This window comes from Pongo pygmaeus, chromosome 21 (genome assembly GCF_028885625.2).
Source record: "Pongo pygmaeus isolate AG05252 chromosome 21, NHGRI_mPonPyg2-v2.0_pri, whole genome shotgun sequence".
In the NCBI taxonomy this organism is placed as follows: domain Eukaryota; kingdom Metazoa; phylum Chordata; class Mammalia; order Primates; family Hominidae; genus Pongo; species Pongo pygmaeus.
Genome location: NC_072394.2, coordinates 30945804 through 30968747, shown reverse-complemented (window position 1 = coordinate 30968747; position 22944 = coordinate 30945804). Strand labels below are relative to the sequence as shown.

The 22944-nt window shown below is 46.8% G+C and overlaps 1 protein-coding gene across 3 annotated transcripts in view; it reads left to right on the top strand.

Annotated features, from left to right (window-relative positions):
• EBF4 (EBF family member 4) overlaps positions 1-22944 on the top strand; it is a 69573-nt gene that overhangs the window by 7500 nt on the left and 39129 nt on the right. For all 3 annotated transcript variants that reach the window (XR_008496049.2, XM_054466642.2, XM_054466645.2), the window contains exons 3-7: positions 5373-5529; positions 5770-5833; positions 6005-6060; positions 7740-7813; positions 9365-9433. Coding sequence is in view for 2 of the 3 variants with exons in the window: in XM_054466642.2 (XP_054322617.1) it covers positions 5373-5529; positions 5770-5833; positions 6005-6060; positions 7740-7813; positions 9365-9433 (420 nt within the window). In the remaining variant the exon portion in view is untranslated. The remainder of the gene's footprint in view (positions 1-5372; positions 5530-5769; positions 5834-6004; positions 6061-7739; positions 7814-9364; positions 9434-22944) is intronic.

The following is a 22944-nucleotide window of genomic DNA, read 5'->3' as shown; positions in this document are numbered from 1 at the left end:
AAATGCACCCTCTATAGGCTGCTTTCTCATCTTTGTCTCACCTCCAACCCCCAGTGTTTCTGAATCACTGCCCAGATACACTGTTGGTATTTGAATCCTTGTGCCTAGGTCTGCTTCTAGGGGAACCCAAATAAAATACTTGCCTCTCCAGGCTTCAGAGGCTCTATTCCCCCTTCTCTCCCCCTTTCTTTCTTTTAGATTAAGGATACATATCAAAAGACATACTTGCAGTTTCTCTCCACACCCCAATGTTTGTCTTAGGCAGCGCCACTTTGGAGCAGCACCATGAGATCAAAGACATTGGCCTTGGTCCACATCTCTCTGTCTCTAAGCCAGTCTGAGAGCAGACAGTGGTCCCCACCTCCCACCTGTGTCCCCACGCATCTGCACCCAGGATGTGCCCATCAGGAGCCCTCAGACCACTCAGCACCTCCTGAGCTGTTTGAGTCTCTATGTTTCTTTCTTTCTGTTCTTTAGTCTGGGTTTGTTTTCTCATTACAAGAGCATCAGCTACCCCCAAGGAATAAGAAATCTCCCCTTCCGCTTCCCCAGCCCTCTCTCTTTGGAACTTGTATTTCCATTCTACGAGTGTTGATTGGTCACCTCCTGCACGTTGGGGTCAATCAGGAGAAGGAGGCACCGTCCACACCTGCCTCTGTCGCTCTTGAGTCCTATTCCCCACAACATGCTGTTCCTCGTGTCCTTCTCCGTCTCTTGTTCATAGGAAGTATCTTTTGCTCGTCTTGCCTTGAGCTTCTCCAGGCCTGGTAGGGCTATGAACAGGGTGAGCTGGAGACATTCCCAGGCAAGGGGCAGCCCCATATGCGCTGCAGGGCTCTTGCCCACTCTGCAGTCCTCTGGTTGGAAGGGGCTGGGGCTGTCATTAACACTGCCCTGTTGTTGTCCATGGCACGGATCTTGTCCTGCAGCTGTAAACTAACCAGTGCTGCTCCACGGGTGGGTGTGACCCTGGGAGGATGAGTGTGCCTCAGACCCACTGAGCCATGCTGGAGAAGGGCAGGATTTCGCTCTGGGCTGCCTGGGGGCAATGGACTGAGCCTAAACCTGCTATGGGGCAGGGCACAGGCACACAAAGCAGGGCAGCCCCTCCATGTCTCCAGCTGGCAGGAGACAGTGGCCCAGAGACCCCAGGGGAACCTGCTGTCTTCCCCCTCCCCAGGTCCCTGTGCCCTTGCTCCTGTGTAATCCCCTCCTGCAGGGATGCTGAGCCCTGGGAAGGAAGCTTGGCTTGGGGCTTATGCCATACTTCCCAGGTCAGGTCCTCAGCAGCCTGGCAGGAGCTGGGGGGGCAGCCAGGGCCCAGGAATGGCTGATATTTGGGTGGGACAGGAAGCTCAGGCCAGCGTCTTTGATTTATGCTGCACCAGTCTGGAATTTGGCCTGAGCACTTGCAGGGTGTCTGTGTAGAAAGGGCATGTCCAGTGGTCTGGGAGATTCCATTATTTCTCAGCACCCACCACTCCTCTGGCAAGGCTTCCTTTTCTCTCTACAGCCTCCCTCCCCGCTGCCTGAGAGCCTTCCAGGCCCCTTCGCTGGGCTAGATGACAGGATAAAAGCCACAGGGACCTGGGAGTGCTTCACAAACCCATCTCCTCTGGCTTTCTCTCCCACTAGGTGGTCCTGGAACCCATCCCCGGTGGTGGAGTTCAAGTTAAGCTGGTCCTGGGAGCAGGAGGGAGGAGCTCAGGGTTGAGGCCTCATTAGCATATTCATCAACAGTAATCAGGGCCCTGCTGTGATCGAAAGCCCTCTTAGGGCTTCCCTGCCTCTTGCTGGCTGGGGAGCGGGTGAGGGGCGATCAAGGCCTCAACTTGAAAGGACTGCAGCCTGAGGGTGAGGGGGTGGAGGGAGCAGGGAAGGATGGAGGGACAGTGAATTCCCTAGGGAAAGGAGCATCTCTAAAAAGAATCTGTGGTCAGAAAGAAAGGTGAAGAAAGGTGTTGAGGCACAGTGGCTCAAGACTATAATCCCAGCACTTTGGGAGGCCAAGGCAGGAGGATCGCTTGAGCCCAGGAGTTCAAGATCAGCCTGGATAACATAGTGAGACCCCATCTCTCCAAAATTAATTAGCTGGGCATGGTGGCTCATGCCTGTAGTCCCAGCTACTCAGAAGGCTGAGGTGGGAGGATCATGTGAGCCTAGGAGGTTGAGGCTGCAGTGAGCTATAATTGTGCCATCGCACTCCAGCCTGGGTGACAGAGCAAGATCCTGTCTCAAAAAAAAAAAAAAAAAGATATTGGAGGTCCCCTCCCCTCATCTTGATCAGGGACAAGAAGACTTACGGCTTCTGTCTCCTAAGTCAGCATTTCATGTGGACTACTGAGGGAGGCTCTGGGGCAAGCTTTCAAGAGGAGGAAACATTTTCCATTTTACTATTTATTATAATTTGTATGTGTAAAACAATAGCAAGTCCCTCATGCCCATGACATCCCAGGTGTTATGGCTTAGCCTGAAGCCAAGTAAAAGAATAAATTGATTTAAAGTTATATGAAGAAAAATAGTAATTAGTGGTGACTGTGGCAGCCATTGTCACAGGAGCATGCTCATGATGGGCACCTGGACAAGCTGACCTAAGTGGTCCTCAAGGCAGTTCCCCATCCTCACCGCTCCCCTGCATCCTGCAGCAGCCTCTCACTTGTCCCCTACACTGCACCCTCCTTTCCCCCATAGCATCTTTAAGCCCTGCGTGGCTTCAAAACTTTCTAGTGGCTTTAGTCATGTTTCCCAAACCATGACCCTCAACAAAAGTGCTCCATAGTCAGGCAAGCAGGGTGTGTTAGTTGGCCAGGCGTAGTGGTTGGCACCTGTAATTCCAGCACTTTGGGAGGCCAAGATGGGAGAAAGCTGGAGCCCAGAAGTTCAAGTCCAGCCTCATCTCTACAAAAAGTAAACAAAATTATCCAGGCATGGTGGTGCATGCCTGTAGTCTCAGCTAGTCAGGAGGCTGAGGTGGGAGGATTGCTTGAGTCCCAGAGGTGGAGGCTACAGTGAGCTGAGATCACACCACTGCACTCCAGCCTGGACAACAGAGCAAGACCCTGTCTTTAAAAAAAGAAAAAAAGTTACTCCAAGCTGAATATGGTGGCTCACACCTGTAATCCCAGCTCTTTGGGAGGCTGAGGCAGGAGGATCGCTTAAGTCTAGGAGTTCAAGGTTGCAGTGAGCTGTGATCATGCCACTGCACTCCAGCCCGGATGACAGAGCAAAACCCTGTCTTAAAAAAAATTATTCCAGGTTTGGCATGGTGGCTCATGCCTGTAATCACAGCACTTTGGGAGGCCAAGGCAGAAGGATCATTTAGCCGAGTGTGGAGGCATGCACCTGTAGTCACACCTACTTGGAGGACTGAGGGAGCGGGATCATTTGAGCCAGTAGGTCGAAGCTGCAGTGAGCTGTGATTGCAGCCTGCACTCCAGCCTGCGTGACAGAGTGAGATCCTGCCTTGAAGAAAAAAAGGCGGGGCAGGTCTTGAGCCCAAGTCTTCAAATTTGTATCTAAAAAAAAACTGACTCCAAAACTTAGCAACTTAAAACAACAAACATTTATTATCTCACACAATTTCTGAGGTCAGAAATAAGGGAGCAGACTAGCCTGGTGGTTCTGGATCAGGGCCTCTCATGAGGCTGCAGCAAGATGAGAGCTGGGGCCGCAGTCGTCTGAAGGATTGACTGAGGCGGGTGGATCTGCTTCCAAGGTCGCTCATGCTGGCAAGTCAGGGCTGGCTGTCGGCAGGAGGCCTCAGTTCTTCTCCCTGTGGACCTCTCCATAGGGCTACTTGAGTGTCATCAAGACATGGCAGCTGGCTTCCCCCTGAATCACTAATCCAAAAGAGGGAACAAGTCAGAAGCTGCAGTGCTTTTATGGTCTAACCTTGGAAGTTGTATGCTATTACTCCTGCCATAGTCTATTGACCTCACAAGCCAATCCCAACACAATACAAGATGGGGCTAACTAAGGGCATGAATCCCAGGCGGTGGGGCTCACTGGGAACCATCTTGTAGGCTGGCTCCCACACATGCAGAGCACCAGCCCTAGCCAACTCAAGCAGGGTACATTCCTGGAGGGTGTCCTAGGGCCCCCCAAATACACCCATGTCTGTGGCCACAGCACCCTTTTCTCAAGGGAGGCTCTGGAGCCATGAGAGATCTAAGGAACACACTTTGGAAGGCTGTGGCTCAGAGAAGAGAATCTAACCCCTTCCCCTGGTGTCTGTGTCCTTCCATGATCTGGCACGAACTTCCAGTACAAACTTTCCTCCTTTCACTTCACTGTTTGACACTTGCGGTACAGCAGCAGCCTCTACACATCCAGCCATTCCTTGTGCTGTTTATTCTGCCCTTTTCCTTGTTCATCTGTTGAGCTCCTGTTTATTCCTCAAGGACTTAGGGAAAAGCCACCATTCCATGAAGCCTTCCCTTCATCTCCCATAAAAAGAATTAATATTTTCTTCCTTTGCTTCTCGAGTTTTTTTGCATGGACATCTTTCGGGGGGCACCTGCCCCTTTGTCTGATGTTATACCTCTCTCTCTATCCCCTCTTCCAGGCATTTGCTCCCAGCCCCAGTTGTTGCCATGTGTCCAGTGCTTGGTGTATCATTGGGATGCAGGGGTTATTTGGGGAAGAGGGAATGCCTTCCTCCTGCTCTCACTCTGGCCTTGCTTCTGGGCATGATTTCTGATGAGCCAGGAGAGATCCCTTAGCAAGGCCAGAAGAGAAGTTCCTCCTGCCCAAGGGAGCCTGTGGTTGTCTCTCCCAAAGCCTGGAGACAGGTTCCTCTACACTTTGGGGGTGCTCCCCACCTTCAGCCAGGGCCCAGGCCAGGCAGACTAGTGGTCCTGAGCCAGGCTGATGCCTCCAAGGGTCTGATGGACATCGTCATTCCCCAGGCAACACCACAGGCTCATGACAGCCTCAGCCTGGGCTGGGGTTTAGTGGGATATTTGTTCTAGGGCCCCCCAGGTCTCCTTGAAGCCCTAAAGGGCAGTCACAAGAGCCTCTGGTCAGAAAGACGGATTGGTTCATACTTTTGATTTTTGAGACTGGCCTTGCAAAATGTGCTGCCCAGGGAAAAGCCTGGGAGGGAGACTGACAGGGCCTCCTCCTTTGCAGTCACCACTGTGCCTCTTGTTTTCCAGGGGGCAGGCTGGGGTGCCCTCAGTGCTGAGAGACCTCTATCTGGAAGTGAGATGGCCCTGGTCAGGCTGGAAAGGGCCTGTCTAGTTGGATTTTTTGCCCAAACTCTTGGCATCTTGGAGCCATGTCCTGGCCAGCGTGCCTGCCTGGCCCGAGGCGCTGGAGTCTTTCTCACTGGGGGGCTTTCCAGTGGTTTTCCAGCTCTTTTCCTCCCACAGTGGCGTGGGTCTGGCACGAGCACATTTTGAGAAGCAGCCTCCCTCCAACCTCAGGAAATCCAACTTCTTCCACTTCGTGCTGGCCATGTACGACCGGCAGGGGCAGCCCGTGGAGGTGGAGCGCACAGCCTTCATCGACTTCGTGGAAAAGGACCGAGTGAGAGGCTCGTGGGCTTGGCTGGGACTGGCCCCGGGAGGGAACCCCCAACCACACACACACACACACACACACACACACACACACACACACACACACACACACTGGGGCAGATGAATGGATGGATGCTGGCTGAGTGGCTGGAAGGGTGGGAAAGAAGTTGGGGTTAGGAGAAGGGGTGGGTGAGGGAGGCTGAAGGATCCCTGAGCACCCGATCATCCTCCCATCTTGTCCCTGCAGGAGCCCGGGGCGGAAAAGACTAACAATGGGATCCATTACCGCCTCCGGCTGGTGTATAACAATGGTGAGTGGAGGCCCCTGCCTTACCCAGCCCTGCCCCTGAAGTCTGGGCACTGCAGCATCATGCGACACCTAATGCCCCACATGCCAGGGCTGGGGAGGGTGTGATGTGGTCTGGTCGTTGAGGCTGCACATGCTCCCCCGGCAGCAAGCCCTCTCCATCTTCCCATCCTAGGACTTCGGACGGAGCAAGACCTCTACGTGCGTCTCATCGACTCCATGTCCAAGCAGGTGAGTCAGCGCAGGGGGTGCTGAGGTCTATCCCACTGTCTTCCCGGACCCTGCCTCCCCCTGGTCTGAGTGAGCCTCCTTGTTCCTGCCCTCATCTCCCTATGCCCTCAGTCCCCATCAGCCTAGCTCCCCCAGTTCCTGCCCCAACCTATGCCGGAGGGTGTGTGGCTCTTGCCCTCTGTTCTAGAAAAGACAATATTTGTACAAAACCCTGGCTTGGGTCATGTTTCCTAGCAGCCCAGCCTTAGATGGGAACTCAGGTGCAGGTAGTTTATTTGGGGAGATGGGAGGGGCTCCTAGGAGCAGGGGAGGGAGGCAAGCTGGACAGAAAACTGCACAGGGAGCTCTGGAGAAGGGATGGCACCAGACGTGTCCCCCATCGAAGCAAGTACCAGGATTTTGTACCCCGTATCAATTAGTCTTTGGCTGGGAACCACTCCTAAGGGTAGCGTGTAACCTCCCAGACATTTTCAGACCAGGCAGTTCCTATCCACTGAGAGCAGTTCTCAGGAGAAAGCCCTCTGCAGCCGACATCAGCCACAGCCATGGGAAGGTGCATGTTTCCAGTAAAGGGGATGTGGGCGCAGCCCTGGGAATTTCCACTGCAGACCCTCAGCACCTTGGTGATGTGACGGTTATGGGAAGGAGGCTCAGAGGCCAGCATAAGGAGCTGGAGGAAACTGAAACCTGAACAGGCCCTGATGGATTCTGCCAACACAGGGCCCCAAATCTCAGGGCTTTTCAGAGAAGCTGTGCATGCTGGCAAGGAGGGGGCTGAGTCTCAAATGGGCCAGATTAGTGGGCTAGGAATGCAAGCTGGAGATCTGGGCTTCCTACACAGGCAGGGTCTTTTGGCAGCCTCCACCCAATCCCAGGGCAGAGGGAAGAATGGTTTGTTTCTAGAATACCCATGGCCACTGGGCTGGGGGAGGCAGGCCAGGCAGTGCCGAGTGGAACTGTCAAGGGGATGGGTGTGGAAGGGGTTCGAGAAAGTCCACAGAAAGAGGGATCCCACAAATGGGGGAAGGCACAGAGGGTTATAAACTGGGAAGGCAGATTTGCAGTTAGGAAGCTCACTTCTTGCTTCTGGGCAGAGGGAGGCTGGAAGACTGGTGAGGAGGTGATGCAGCAGTCCCAGGGGAAGACCAAGCCTGGGCTGGGGATGGTATGGGGGAAGAGGCGATAGGTATCTAGCGGGAAGAGGCAGCTGTGCAGCCCTCGGAGCTAACTGGGCTGGCAGGGATAGCTGAGAAGGACAACACTCAACAGAAGCAGAGGTCTGCCAGGACATGGCGGATGTACACAGGAGGATGCTGGGGGAGGGGAGGGGCCTGGTGCTGGGTGGGCACAGGAGTATGTCTACCCCACCAGCCACCTGACCTTTGTCCTGGCACCCTGAGGAACCCCCTGCCCCAAGCAGAGCCAGCTCTGGAAAGAGCCACCTACAGACAGACAGAATCTGCAGACTTCATACCATTCTTGCCAGCCGGTGGTGGTCTGGTTTGGGAGGAGGGGTTATCCTCCGCCTGGGCAGCCCAGAGCGAGGCAGAGGGTGTGCTCTTCCCTGGGGCAGGGTCTCCCTGGGCCTAGGCTTGGGAGATGCCAGGTCTGTCTGTGCTGCCACCTGCACTTTGGAGGGGCCTCCTTCCCCTCCAGCCTGTGCACCTCCCTCTCCCCAGGCCATCATCTATGAGGGGCAGGACAAGAACCCCGAAATGTGCCGAGTGCTGCTCACCCATGAGATCATGTGCAGGTGAGATGGCCATGTCACTCACACCTCGACCCTCTGCCAAGGCGTTGCCGAGGACTCCACCCAGGCCCTGCCCCCTCGCTGCCCTTGCCCCTGGCTGCTCTCTGCTGCTGCTCCCTGGAGAAGCCTGGTGGCAGGTGATGAAGGGAGGGGTGAGGCCCCTGGGCACAGCACTGGCTGAGGAGAGGGTCCTTGAGGCCCCATTAGCCTGGCCTGTTTATGTGGCTTCTCTGAGTGTTTTTGTAAGAGAGGCCTCCTGCCGCCACTGGGAAGCTTAGCTAATAAAGCTCAGGGGAGGGCTGCTGGGGTTGCGGGAACAGGGCCTGGGAAGGCCTCTGGGATTAGCTCAGAAGCTAATCTTTGAGGAAATTTTGAATCCTAGGGCAGCTCTCTGGCGGGGCAGGGTGGGAGTGAGGGGATGCACAGCCCTTGGCTCCCTTTTCCCCATTATCCCAGAGCTTGGCATTTCTAGTAAGGTCTCCCCAGGAGATGCCAGTCATACAGGGTCCTCGGAGGCAGTTCCTGATGCACGGAAAAGAGAACAGGGTTCTGAAATCTGTGGTTGGTAGCCAGGTGCCTGTAATCCCAGCTACTTGGAAGGCTGAGGCAGGAGGATCGCATGAGCCCAGGAGTTCAAGGCTGCAATGAGCTATGATTGCACCACTGCATTCTAGCCTGGGTGACAGATCCAGACCCTGTCTCTAAAAAAATAAATAAAGTAAAATAAATTTCAAATAAATAAATCTGTGGTTGGAACTGTGGCTACCCTTGGAAAGGGGAGTGACAAGGAAGAGGCATGACCGGCATCTGGGCTGCTGGCCACGCAGCACTTCTTGGTGTGGATGCTGCTTTCACGGGCAGATTCACTTTGTGGCCATCCATTGGCCAGGCACAATGGCTCACGCCTGTAATCCCAGCACTTTGGGAAGCCGAGGCGAGCGGATCACTTGAGGCCAGGAGTTCAAAAGCAGCCTGGCCAACATGGTGAAACCCCATCTCTACCAAAATTACAAAAATTAGCCAGGCGTGGTGGTGCACACCTGTAATCCCAGCTATGTTGGGAGGCTGAGGCACAAGAATTGCCTGAACTCAGGAAGCAGAGGTTGCAGTGAGCCAAGATCACATCACTGTACTCCAGCCTGAGCGACAGAATGAGACTCTGTCTCAAAAAAAAGAAAAAAAGATTCACTTTGTGGTCATTCATGAGCTCACCGTTTGAGCTCCTGTCTCTGCGTAGACTGTGCTTCCATAGAGAGAGACCCTGTAGGTGACCTGCAGCCTGCCCTTTCCTGGGTCCTCCAGGAACGAGGTGCCTTTGGGGCAGGGGTCTCTGGCCAGCCTCATCCCCAGGCTAGGCTCTCAGGGTCCCTGTGGAGGAGCCCACAGCCTTTCTCCCACAAGGGCCTGGGAGTCAGCCCCTCCCACCCAGGGATTCCACACCCAGAGACAGGACATCAGCACCCTCAGCTCAGGGCGCCCCCCACAACTCACACACTGTCATGGCCCCCTCCTTCCTTGGCTTCCGCCTTCCCTCCTTCCTCATCTTTCCTTCAGCCGGTGCTGTGACCGGAAGAGCTGTGGCAACCGGAATGAGACGCCCTCAGACCCCGTCATCATTGACAGGTACAGGCTCAGGGAGGGGGCCTGGAAGCTCAGAGGAGAGTGGGGGAGGGGCGGCTGTTTTCAACCGCAGAGCACCAAGGCTCAAGGGAGGAGCGGAGCAGCCCCCTGGGGCACCAGGTTGGGTGGCTCTGAGCAGAGAGGGAAACTGCCAGGCACCAGGGAGCCTCCAGCCATGGCCCGAGTGAGGCCCCAGGTGGCCAACTTTCTGGAGCTGCTTTCCCCGACTCCCTGAGAGAAGGAGCCAGGGAGGGCAGGGAGGTTGAGAGGGGGGTGGGAAGGGAGGGGAGGAACCAGCACTCAGGAACTGCCCAGGTGGAGTGGCCGGTGTGGTCATGTCAGCAAAAGCCAGGTTCAGGTTCCTGGTTCATCCCTGTGCTGTCTGATTTGACTTCTCTGAATGTTGGTTTCCTTCACTGGAAAAGTGGGGAAAGAGCTGGCAGGTTGCGGTCATAGAATTGTCGAGGTGATGCATGTGCAAGTGCATTTGCACACCATGATTTCTATTTCTTTATTTTCTTTTTTGTGTGTTTGTTTTGTTTTGTCGCCCAGACTAAAGTGCAGTGGTGTGGTCATGGCTCACTGCAGCCTCAATCTCCGAGGTTCCAGTGATCCTCCCACCTCAGCCTCCCAGGTAATTGGGACTACAAGCACACGCCTCCACACCTGGCTAATTTTTTGTAGAGACCAGGTTTTGCCATATTGCCCAGGCTGGTCTTGAACTCCTGGGCTCAAGCAATCCACCCACCTCGACTTTCCAAAGTGCTGGGATTACAAACATGAGCCACTGTGCCTGGCCTACTTCTTTTTGAAGAGGAAATGCATAATAAATAAGGTGCGAAATTCAAATGGTACAAAACAGTAAATAATGAAAAGTAAGTCTTCCTCCACCCCTATGTAGAGCATACTGTACATGTTATTTTTTTAGTAACAATATATTTTAGATATTTCATATAGGAACATAAACCATATCTTATTCTCCTTTTAATAGAAAAAGCATTCATAGGTGCAAAAATTCAAGAAGTTTAAAAGGGTTTGCAGCAAACTGTCTCCCATCTCTGTCTCCCACCCATCCATTCCCCACCAAATAAGCTACCACTCTTAGCAGTTTCTATTGTATCCTTCCTGAGACACTCTGTGCATATATAACAAAATAATTATATGTTCTTTTTGTACCCTTTCCTTTTGTTTTTATAAAAATGGTGACAGTGGCTGGGTGCCGTGGCCCATGCCTGTAATCCCAACACTTTGGAAGGCTGAGGCAGGGGGATTGCTTGAGCCTGTGAGTTTGAGACCAGCCTGGCCAACAGGGTAAAATCTCGTCTCAACAAAAAATACACACACAAAAATTAGCTGGGCATGGTGGTGTACATCTGTGGTCCCAGCTACTCAGGAGGCCGAGGTGGGAGGCTCACCTGAGCCCAGGAGGTCTAGACTGCAGTGAGCTGTGATTGTGCCACTGCACTCCAGTCTGGGCAACAGGGTGAGACCCTGTCTAAAATAATAATAATAATAATAATTTAATTTAATTTAAATTAAAATGGTGGCAGGAAGCACAACTTTCAGCACCTTTCTTTTTCCTTGAAAAATTTAGATCTGGGAGTTTACGTCAGGACACAAGAAGTCTCCTTATTCTTTTTTGCCATGCAAAATATTTCATTCTATGGGTATGCCATAATTTATTTAAATAGTCGGCTATTGCTGGACATTTTTGTTGTTTTCATCCCTTTTCAGGGATTTAAAAATGCTGCAGTGAATTACTTTGTCCATGTGTCATTTCACACTTGTGTAAATTTATATGAAGGCTATTACTAAGTAGAATTGCTGGGACAAAGAATATGTGCATTTGTAGTTTTGATAGTTACTGCCAATTTGACCTCTGTAGGGGTTATACCAACAGCATTGAAACCAGCAATTTTGAGAATGCCTATTCCTTACACTCTGGCCAATTAAGTATTTTTGTTTATTTGTTCAATCAACAATTCTTGAGCATCTACTCTGTGCCAAGATCTTTTCTATATGCTGTGGATTAAGCAATGACCAAAACAGACAAAAAGCCTTGTGTTCACGGGCTTACAATCTGGTAGGGGAAATAGACATTAACAAACTAAATGAAAAAAATGCATAGCATGTTAGATGGTGATAACAGCTAAGAAAAATAAAGCCATTGAGGAAGATCTGGGAGTGCCTAGGAAGGGAGGTTGGAAGCTTTAGGGTATTTAAGGTCTCACTGAAAAGATGACATTTGAGCCAAGACCTCAAGGAAGTAAGAGAGTGAGCGATGTATTTATGTATCTGGGGGAAGAATGTTCTCGGCAAGAGTGTGCCTGCTGTGTTTAAGGGACAACAAGGAGGCCCAGGTGGCTGGAGCAAGGAAGGTAGTAGGAGGAAATGATGTCAGGAATAATGAAAGGGGCAGAGGAAGGCATGACCATGCAGGGTCTTATAGGCTGCATGTAGGCCACACTTGTGGGTCATCGTAAGGGCTTTGGCATGACATGGGAGCCATAAGACCTGCCTTATATTTTAGCAAGATCGCTCTAGCTGCCATGTTGACAATGACCTGTGCGAGGCAGGGAGATGAGTTAGGAAGCCAGTACAATAGCCCAAGTGAAGGATGGTGGAAGCTGAGACTAGGGATGCTATAGGGGAGTTTGTAAGAAGCGGCTGCATTCTGTGTACATTTCATTTCATAGGCAGGACTGACAGGATTTGTTATGGAAGGAGAGAGAGAGAGAGTCGAAGATTCAAAGATGTCTCCAAGGTTTCTGACCTGATCAACTTAGAAGGATGGAGTTTCCTGAGAAGGGAGTGATTTGGGGAAGAGCAGGTTTTGGAGGAGAAAGATCTGGAGTTTGGTTTGAGCATGTTGTGTTTATGATGCTCACTAAACATCCAAGTGAGTAGCTGAAAAAGCCACTGAAAACATGAGGATGGGACTCAAGAGAAAGGTTCAGGCTGCAGATGTAAATTTGAATGAATGAAATCATTGAGGGGATGAGTGTTGATAGCAAACAGAAGAGGCCTAAGAACTGAATCCTGGGGTATCTAGTATTTAGAGGTCATGGAGATGTGGAACCTGCAAAAGAGAATGAGAAGTGACCAGTGAGGTAAGAGGGAAGTCAGGGGAGTGTCGTGTCCTGGAGCCAAGATAAGAAAATGTTCCAAGAAGGAGGCATCTGTGTCCGGTGCTGCTCATGGATATGATAACAAAGACTAGGGACTGACCATTAGATTTAGCAATGAGGAGGATACTGGTGACTGTCACAGGAGCCATTTCAGTGGAGAGGAGAGGCAGAAGCCTGATAGGATTGTGTCTGAGAGAGAACAGGAGGAGAGAGATTGGAGACAATGAGTAGAGGGACTCCTTTGAGTTTTGCTCTAAAGAGATCAAAGGAATCAGATGATGTCTGGAGCACTGTGTAGGGCCAAGAAAAAATATAGCTTGCTCATATGCTGACGAGAAACAGCCAGGAGGGAAGGGAAAAATGAGGATGCAAGAGAGAGGGGAGAATTGCTGAAGCAATATCCTTCAGGTGGCAAAAGGGATGGGACCTAGTGCACAGGTAGAGAGGCTCGTTTTAGCTGGGAGCATAGACAGTTCATCCATGGAAAAGCAGGGAAGACAGAGACATAGACACAGAAGTGGATAAATGGCTATATCCAAGTGGGACCTTGGATGTTGTCTTCTGATTGCTTTGTTTTCTCTGTGAACTGAGAACCAAAGTCAACAGTTGAAGATAAGGATAGAGAGGGAGACACTAGAGGGCGTGATATAGTTATCCAAGAGAGTGAGTGAACCAGGGGGATGAATGTCATGTGATTGACAAGTGGCACTGAGGGTATCCTTGACGTTTATGATCATAAATTTGGTGATAACTTTCTCCAGCCATGTTGAGCTGCACAGGTGCAGGTGCAGAACAGGTGAGTGGTTGCATAAAACCAGAGTTAGGGGTTTGTCAGTTGAGTAGAAGGAAACATGAGAGGGCCAGAGAGTGAAATGTATGTGCAAGGGGATATTTATTTTTTAAAAATGGAAGGATTTAAGCTGGGTAAAGAGAGGAGTATGATGAGAGTGTGGACATGGATTCTGATGGGGCCAAAGAATTGTTGGAGTTGAGATATGAGACAGGGGTTGACCTGGATGTTAGGTGGATGGAGAATGGGTTGCCTGCAGATGTGATTAAGGGTTGAATTGGTAATGCGTGGCCAGGGAAGGTGGAGACAAGATCATTGGAGAAAAGATGCTCACAGAATGGAGAAGAGAGTGCATTGGAATAATTATCTGTCTATACTGACATTGAAATAACCAAGAATTATGACAGGGACAAATGTTCAAGGGTGTATATAATGATCCAGGAGTAAAGCTTCATGGAGTGAAGGTAAGTGATCTTGGGGAAGATAAATGGCAGCAACAAGCAGTGGTTACCATAACTATTTTTTCTCATATTTCTCCATCATGTAAGCAAACAGCAGTATCCCAGTGATTTCCGTTTCTCTTACTCTGAGTGAGGTTGAGCCCACCAGGGCTATTTAAAGGCTATTTGTGTTTCCTTTACTGTGAACTGTCGGTTCATATCCTGTGCTTATTTTTCTTTTCTCCTTCCTTCCTTCCTTCCTTCTTTCCTTCCATCCTTCCTTCCTTCCTTCTCTCTTTCTCTTTCTTTCTTTCTCTCTCTTTCTTTCTTTTCTTTCTTTCTTCTTTTTTGACAGGGTCTTGCTCTGTTGCCCAGGCTGGAGTGCAGTGGCGCAATCATAGCTCACTGCAGCTCGACCTCCTGGGCTCAAGCCATCCACTCACCTTAGCCTCTGAAGTAGCTGGGACCATAGGCTCGCGCCAACAAGCCCAGCTAACTTGTGTATTTTTTGTACAGATGGGGTTTTGCCATGTTACCCAGGCTGGTCCCGAACTCCTGGGCTCCAGCAATTCTTCTGCCTTGGCCTCCCAAAGTGCTGGGATTACAGGCATGAGCCACAACACCCCACCATGTGCTTATTTGTATGTAAATTATTGACTTTTTAAAGAACTGATTTGTAGGAGTGTGTATTAGTGAAATTATCTCTTTGTGATGAGTTGTCCATATTTTTTCTTTTTTTTTTTTTTTTTTTTTTTTTTTTTTTTTTCTTTTATTATTATTATTATTATTATCATCATTATTATACTTTAGGTTTTATGGTACATGTGCGCAATGTGCAGGTAAGTTACATATGTATACATGTGCCATGCTGGTGCGCTGCACCCACCAACTTGTCATCTAGCATTAGGTATATCTCCCAATGCTATCCCTCCCCCCTCCCCCCACCCCACAACAGTCCCCGAAGTGTGATGTTCCCCTTCCTGTGTCCATGTGTTCTCATTGTTCAATTCCCACCTATGAGTGAGAATATGCGGTGTTTGGTTTTTTGTTCTTGCGATAGTTTACTGAGAATGATGATTTCCAATTTCATCCATGTCCCTACAAAGGACGTGAACTCATCATTTTTTATGGCTGCATAGTATTCCATGGTGTATATGTGCCACATTTTCTTAATCCAGTCTATCATTGTTGGACATTTGGGTTGGTTCCAAGTCTTTGCTATTGTGAATAATGCGGCAATAAACATACGTGTGCATGTGTCTTTATAGCAGCATGATTTATAGTCCTTTGGGTATATACCCAGTAATGGGATGGCTGGGTCGAATGGAATTTCTAGTTCTAGATCCCTGAGGAATCGCCACACTGACTTCCACAAGGGTTGAACTAGTTTACAGTCCCACCAACAGTGTAAAAGTGTTCCTATTTCTCCACATCCTCTCCAGCACCTGTTGTTTCCTGACTTTTTAATGATTGCCATTCTAACTGGTGTGAGATGGTATCTCATTGTGGTTTTGATTTGCATTTCTCTGATGGCCAGTGATGGTGAGCATTTTTTCATGTGTTTTTTGGCTGCATAAATGTCTTCTTTTGAGAAGTGTCTGTTCATGTCCTTCGCCCACTTTTTGATGGGGTTGTTTGTTTTTTTCTTGTAAATTTGTTGGAGTTCATTGTAGATTCTGGATATTAGCCCTTTGTCAGATGAGTAGGTTGCGAAAATGTTCTCCCATTTTGTAGGTTGCCTGTTCACTCTGATGGTAGTTTCCTTTGCTGTGCAGAAGCTCTTTAGTTTAATTAGATCCCATTTGTCAATTTTGGCTTTTGTTGCCATTGCTTTTGGTGTTTTAGACATGAAGTCCTTGCCCATGCCTATGTCCTGAATGGTAATGCCTAGGTTTTCTTCTAGGGTTTTTATGGTTTTAGGTCTAACATTTAAGTCTTTAATCCATCTTGAATTGATTTTTGTATAAGGTGTAAGGAAGGGATCAAGTTTCAGCTTTCTACATATGGCTAGCCAGTTTTCCCAGCACCATTTATTAAATAGGGAATCCTTTCCCCATTTCTTGTTTTTGTCAGGTTTGTCAAAGATCAGATAGTTGTAGATATGTGGCATTATTTCTGACGGCTCTGTTCTGTTCCATTGATCTATATCTCTGTTTTGGTACCAGTACCATGCTGTTTTGGTTACTGTAGCCTTGTAGTATAGTTTGAAGTCAGGTAGTGTGATGCCTCCAGCTTTGTTCTTTTGGCTTAGGATTGACTTGGCGATGCGGGCTCTTTTTTGGTTCCATATGAACTTTAAAGTAGTTTTTTCCAATTCTGTGAAGAAAGTCATTGGTAGCTTGATGGGGATGGCATTGAATCTGTAAATTACCTTGGGAAGGATGGCCATTTTCATGATATTGATTCTTCCTACCCATGAGCATGTCCATATTTTTTCAAGTCATTTAACTTTGCCTATGGTGAAATTTGCCCAGTTTCTAAATCTTTTACATACTCTGGGTTTTCATTATATTTAGAAAGGCCTTTATCACTCCAATATTATCTTAAATGTATCCTGTGGTTGCTTCCAGTATTTAGATGGTTTCATTGTTTACATTTAAATGTTTGATTCATTTGAAAAATATTTTGTTATTATATCCTATATGATATATGCAAAAGAAAAATAAAATAAAAATTATAAGGTATAATAACCAATGTACACCTGTGAACCTACCAACAAACTTAAAATTAGAACATGAGAAATACCACTGAAGCCAGCTGCCCCCAGTCTCATACCACTGCCTAACCCTCTCCTACAGGTAAACCAAGTTTTGTGTTTATCATGACCTTGCTGTTAAAAAAAAAATTCATCACAGATTGCAGAATCCTAAAAAAAGTGTGTAGGTGTAGTTTAACTTTATAAAAAAAAATGATATCATGTTGCGGCAACCTTCTGCAATGCTCTTTGTAAATTCAGCATATTTCTAAGATGTATCTATCTTGCTGTGTTTAGCTGTAGTTTGTCGTATTTAGTTTTTGCTATTATAAGCAAAGCTGCTATGAGCATTCTTGTTTGTGTCTCTTAATTTGAGTAAGTACAAGAGTTTGTTTAGGATATAAACTAGGTCAGGAATTGTCAGGTCATGGGATAGGCACATGATCATCTTAACAAGTTAATGTCAACTGTTTTCCAAGGTGGTTTGACTAAGTAACACTCCCACCCACAATATTGAGTTTCTGTTGCTCCACATCCTCACCAACACTTAGTAATGTCACACTTCTTATCGTTTGCCAATCTAGTGGGTGTACAGGGAATTTTGTCATGGTCTCAATTTGCATTTTCCAGATTACTATTGAAGTTGAACATCTTTTAATGTGTTTGCTTATTTATTTATTTATTTATTTATTTATTTATTTATTTTTGAGACACAGTTGCACTCCGTCACCCAGGCTGGAGTGCAGTGGTGCAATCTCGGCTCACTGCAACCTCAGCCTCCCTGGTTCAAGTGATTCTTGTGCCTCAGCCTTCAGAGTAGCTGGGATTACAGGCGTGCGCCATCACACCCTGTTAATTTTTGTATTTTTAGCAGAGATGGGATTTCGCCATGTTGGCCAGGCTGGTCTCGAACTCCTGACCTCAAGTGGTCTGCCTGCCTTGGCATCCCAAAGTGCTGAGATTACAGGTGTGAGATACTGCACCTGGGTTTTTGTTTGTTTGTTTGTTTTTTGAGACAGGGTCTCATTCTGTCATCCAGACTGGAGAGCAATGATATGATTATGGTTCACTGCAGCCTCTACTCCTGGGCTCAAGCAATCCTCCCACCTCAGCCTCCTGAGTAGCTGGGACTAGGGATGTGTGCCAAATGCCTGGTTTATTTATTTATTTTTTTTTTAGAGACAAGATCTCACTGTGTTGTCCAGGCTGGTCTCAATCTCCTCAGCTCAAGCGATACTCCTGCCTTGGCCTCTCAAAGTGCTGGGATTACAGGCTTGAGCCATTGTGCCTGGCCTGCCTTAGTGATTCTTCATAAATCCTAGATACTGATCCTTTCTCAGAGTAGTACATTGCAAGTTTTTTTTAATTTCTTTTTTTGACAGAATCTCACTCTGTTGCCCAGGCTGGAGTGCAGCAGCACAATTATAGCTCACTGCACCCTCTAACTCCTCCAACTCCTGGGCTCAAGCAACCCTCCCATCTCAGCCTCCCAAGGAGCTAGGAGTACAGGTGTATGCCACTGCACCTGTCTAATTTTTAAAAATATTTGGTAGAGACAGTGTCTCACTATGTTGCCCAGGCTGGTCTTGAACTCCTGGGCTCAAGCAATCCTCCTGCCTTGGCCTCCCAAAGTGCTGGGATTACAGGTATGAGCCACCGTGCCTAGCCACAAATATCTTTTTTTTTTTTTTTTTTTTTGAGACACAGTCTCACTCTGGCTGGAGGAGCGCAGTGGCACGATCTCAGCTCACTGCAACCTCCGCCTCCTGGGTTTAAGCGATTCTCCTGCCTCAGCCTCCTGATTAGCTGACACCTGGCCTATTTTTGTATTTTTTTTGTAGACATGGGGTTTCACCATGTTGGCCAGGCTGGTCTGGAACTCCTGACCTCAGGTGATCCACCCACCTCAGCCTCCCAAAGTGCTGGGGTTACAGGCATGAGCCACCGCACCCGGCCTTACTCTGTATTTTACTTTAAAAATCTTGCCAGGCACGATAGCTCATGCCTGTAGTCCCAGTTACTCAGAGGTTGAGGTGGGAGGATTGCTTGAGCCTGGAAGATTGAGGGTGCAGTGAGCCATAATCCCATCACTGCACTCCAGCTGGGGAACAGAGTAAGACCCTGTCTCAAAAAAAAAAAAAAAAAAAAAAAAATTCTTGCCAGGTGCGGTAGCTCGTGCCTGTAATCCCAGCACCTTGGGAGGCCGAGGCGGGGCGGATCACCTGAGGTCGGGAGTTTGAGACTAGGCTGACCAACACAGAGAAACCCCATCTCTACTAAAAATACAAAAAATCAGCCGGGTGTGGTGGTGCATGCCTGTAATCACAGCTACTCAGGAGGCTGAGGCAGGAGAATCGCTTGAACTCAGGAGGTGCAGGTTGTGGTGAGCCGAAATTGTGCCACTGCACTCCAGCCTGGGCAACAAGAGTGAAACTCCATCTCAAAAAAAAAAAAGTTCTTTTTCTCGGCTGAAGTCATGAAGATATTCTTCTATATTTTCTTCCAAAGGTTTCACAGTTTTCCCTTTCACATTTAAGTTTGTCATCCCTATGGAACTAATTAGGGGTATGGTGTGAATTAAGGAATCAACGTAATTATTTTTTACTTAGGAACTACCAATTATTCCAATACCATTTATTAAATAGCTCATCCTTTCCCACTGAGTTGTAGTACCAGCTATGTCCTATAACAAGTTTTCTGCTATTTGTGGGTCTGTTCCTAGACTCTCTATTTTATTCCTTTGATCTATTTGATAGCTCCTATGTAATCATCACTTTTTAAAATCACTATATCTTTATAATACCAATGCAAGGACAAGTGTATAGGGCAAGTCTCCCACCTTCCCTGAACATTCTTCAGTTGAATATTGGATATTTTGGACTTTTGTGTTTCCATGTAAACACCACACTCCTCTTAGAGTTTTAAGTAATATTACAATGAACCTATATGTCAATTTGAAGAAGAATTTGTCTTTATGCTGCTGAGTCTTCTGATCTATGAATATGGCTTATCTCACCATTTTTGTAGATCTTCTTTAATGCTTTTCAATATGGTTTTATAATTTTTTCAATAAAGGCCACAAATACTCATTATTTTCACTAATTCATTTATTCAATAAATATTTATTGAGCATCTACTATGTACCAGGCAGTAGGTAAATAGTACACTTACCAGGTTCTAGGCTTTAGGAATACAAGAGTAAACAAAAAAGGCAAAAAAAACCTGTTCTCCTGGAGACAGAATATATAGGGATGGGGAATAAATAATTATTATAAGTCTTTAGAAGGTAATAAATGAAAAAATAGAGAAAAATAAAACAAATTGGGATTGTGGTAATGTACAGTTTTAAATGAGGTGGTCAATTAGGCCAAATTGAGAAAGTGGAGTTACAGGAAATACTGAAGAGATGAAGAAATGAGCTATTTAGTTGTATGGGTAGCTTGTTTCCAGGTACTATTTGTATTTTGTTGCTATTGTAAATGGCATCTTTTTTTATGTTTTCTAATTCTTTGTTTATATTATAAAGAAATGCAATTATTTTTGCATTGATCTTTGTCTTTAGATTTGCCTTGTTTTTATTTTTTTATGTAGACAGCCATCTTATACAAACAAATACTGTTTTGTTTTATCTATCCAGTCCTTATATATTTTATTTCTTTTTCTTGCTTTATTGCACTGGCTAGGACCTCAGTTACAGCTTTGAATATAAGTAGTGGTAGTGGGCATTCTTTTTTTTTTTTTTTTTTTGAGACAGGGTCTTGCTCTGTCACTCAGGCTGGAGTGCAGTGGCATGATTGCAGCTCACTGCAACCTCTGCCTCCTGGGTTCAAGTGATTCTCCTGCCTCAGCCTCCTGAGTAGCTGGGATTACAGACGCGTGCCACCACGCCTGGCTAATTTTTGTATTTTTAGTAGAGACGGGGTTTCACCATGTTGGTCAGTCTGGTCTCAAACTCCTGACCTTGTGATCCACCCACCTCAACCTCCCAAAGTGCTGGGATTACAGGCATGAGCCACCACACCTGGCTGGTTAATGTTAAGCCAGTTCTACATTTCCCAGATAAACCCCACTTAATAAGGATGTATTATCTTTTTAAATATACTGTTCGATTCTACTTTACATTTTGTTTAGAATTTTTGCATCTATGTTCATAATGGATATTTTTCTGTAGTTTTCTTGTAATTTCTTTGGTTTTGGGATTGGGGTAATGCTGGCCTCATTTGAATTGATTGGGAAGCATTTCCTTCTCTTCAAATTTTTTTGAAGAGCTTGTGTGGAATCAGTATAATTTCTTCTTTAAGTGTTTGGTGGAATTCACCATAAAGCCATCTGGGGCTGGAGTTTTCTTTGTTGGAAGGATTTTAACTGTACTCTCAATTTCTCTAATAGATATAGAAGGTTATTCATTTCTTTCTGAGTGAGGTTTGGTAATTTATGTCTTTCAAAGAATTTGTTAATTTCTTATGAACTGTTGAATCTGTTGGCATAAAATGTTTATAATATTCTCTTATCATCCATTTAGTATTTCTAGAACCTATAGTGATGTCACCTCTCTCATTCCTGATACTGGCAAATTGTGTCTTCTCTTTTTCCTCATCAGTCTGGCTACAGGTTTATCCATTTTATTGATCTTCTAAACAAACCAGCTTTTGGTTTCATTGATTTTCTCTATCATTTTTCTGTTTTTTGTTTCGTTGATTTCCACTTTGGTATTTATTTCCTTTCTTCTGCTTACTTTTGGTTAATTCCTTCTCCTTCTGGTGTCTTAAGGTGGAAGCCAAGTTATTGGCTTAAAATCTTTCATTTTTGTCTTAAAGTAGACTTTTAGAGACATACATTTCTCCTCAAGTACTGCTTTAGGAGGATACCCAAAATTCTGATATGTTTTCATTTTTATTCAGTTTAGAATGCTTTCAAATTTCCCTTTTGAGGTCTTTTTTGACCCATGTGTTACTTAATTTCCAAAAACTTGGGGGGATTCTCCTAGATCTTTTTATTATTAATTTATTTTATTTACTTATTTATTTTGAGACTGAGTCTTGCTCTGTCACCCAGGCTGGAGTGCAATGGCATTATGATGGCTCACTGCAGCCTCAACCTCCTGGGCTCAAGCGCTCCCTCTGCCTCAGCCTCCTAAGTAGCTGGGACTACAGGTGCGTGCCACCATACCCAGCTAATTTTTGTATTTTTTTTGTATTTGTTTGTTTGTTTGTTTTGAGACGGAGTCTTGCTCTATCGCCCAGGGTGGAGTGCAGTGGCGCAATCTCGGCTCACTGCAACCTCCGCCTCCCAGGCTCAAGCTATTCTCCTGCCTCAGCCTCCTGAGTAGCTGGGACTAAAAGTGCCCACCACCACGCCCAGCTAATTTTTGTATTTTTGGTAGAGACGGGGTTTCACCATATTGGCCAGGCTGGTCTCAAACTCCCAACCTCAAGTAATCCAGGCCTTGGCCTCCCAAAGTGCTGGGATTACAGGCATGAACCACCATGCCTGGCCTTTTGTTTTTTTTGTAGAGATGAGGTCTCACCATGCTTTCCATGCTGGTCTCGAACTACAGGGCTCAAGCAATCTGCCCACCTCAGCCTCCCAAAGTACTGGGATTAAAGGCGTGAGTCACCATGCCCAGCCCTTCATTATTAATTTCTAATTTAATTGCATTGTTTGTCAGACAACATGTACTTTGTGTGACTTGAATCCTTTTGAATTTATTGAAACTTGCTTTATGGCATAGAATATGGCCCACATTGGTAAATATTTTGTCTGCGCTTGTGAAGAATTAATCCCATTATTAATTCTTAATCCCATTAATAATTAATCCCATTATTCTGTTGTTATTGGGTGAAATGTTCTATAAATATCAAACAGGTCAAGTTAATTGATAATATTGTTCAAGTGTTGTTTTAGCTGATTTTCTTCCTATTTATTCTATTATTGAAAGAAGGGTATTAAAATCACGGACCATTATTGTACATTTGTCTATTTCTCCTTGAGGTTCTATCAATTTTCCTTCATATAATTTGAAAATTTATTGTTAGGTACATGGATGTCTAGAATTATTATGTCTTCTTGTTTAATTGACTTCTTTATCATAAAATTCACAAAATCTACTTTGATAATATATAGTCACACTAGCTCACTGCAACCTCCGCCTCCCAGGTTCAAGCAATTTTCCTGCCTCAGCCTCCCAAGTAGCTGGGATTACAGGCACCCACTATCATGCCCAGCTGAATTTTTGTATTTTTGGTAAAGACGGGGTTTCACTATGTTGGCCAGGCTGGTCTCCAACTCCTGACCTCATGATCCCCCTGCCTTGGCCTCCCAAAGTGCTGGGATTGCAGGCGTGAGCCACCGCCCCCGGCCCATTCTTCTTTTCTTTATCTTTTGCTTTGTTTTTTTCCCCCTTTCTTTAGATGACTTGGGTTTTTTCAGATTATCTTATTTTTGTCTCCCGTGTTGGATTC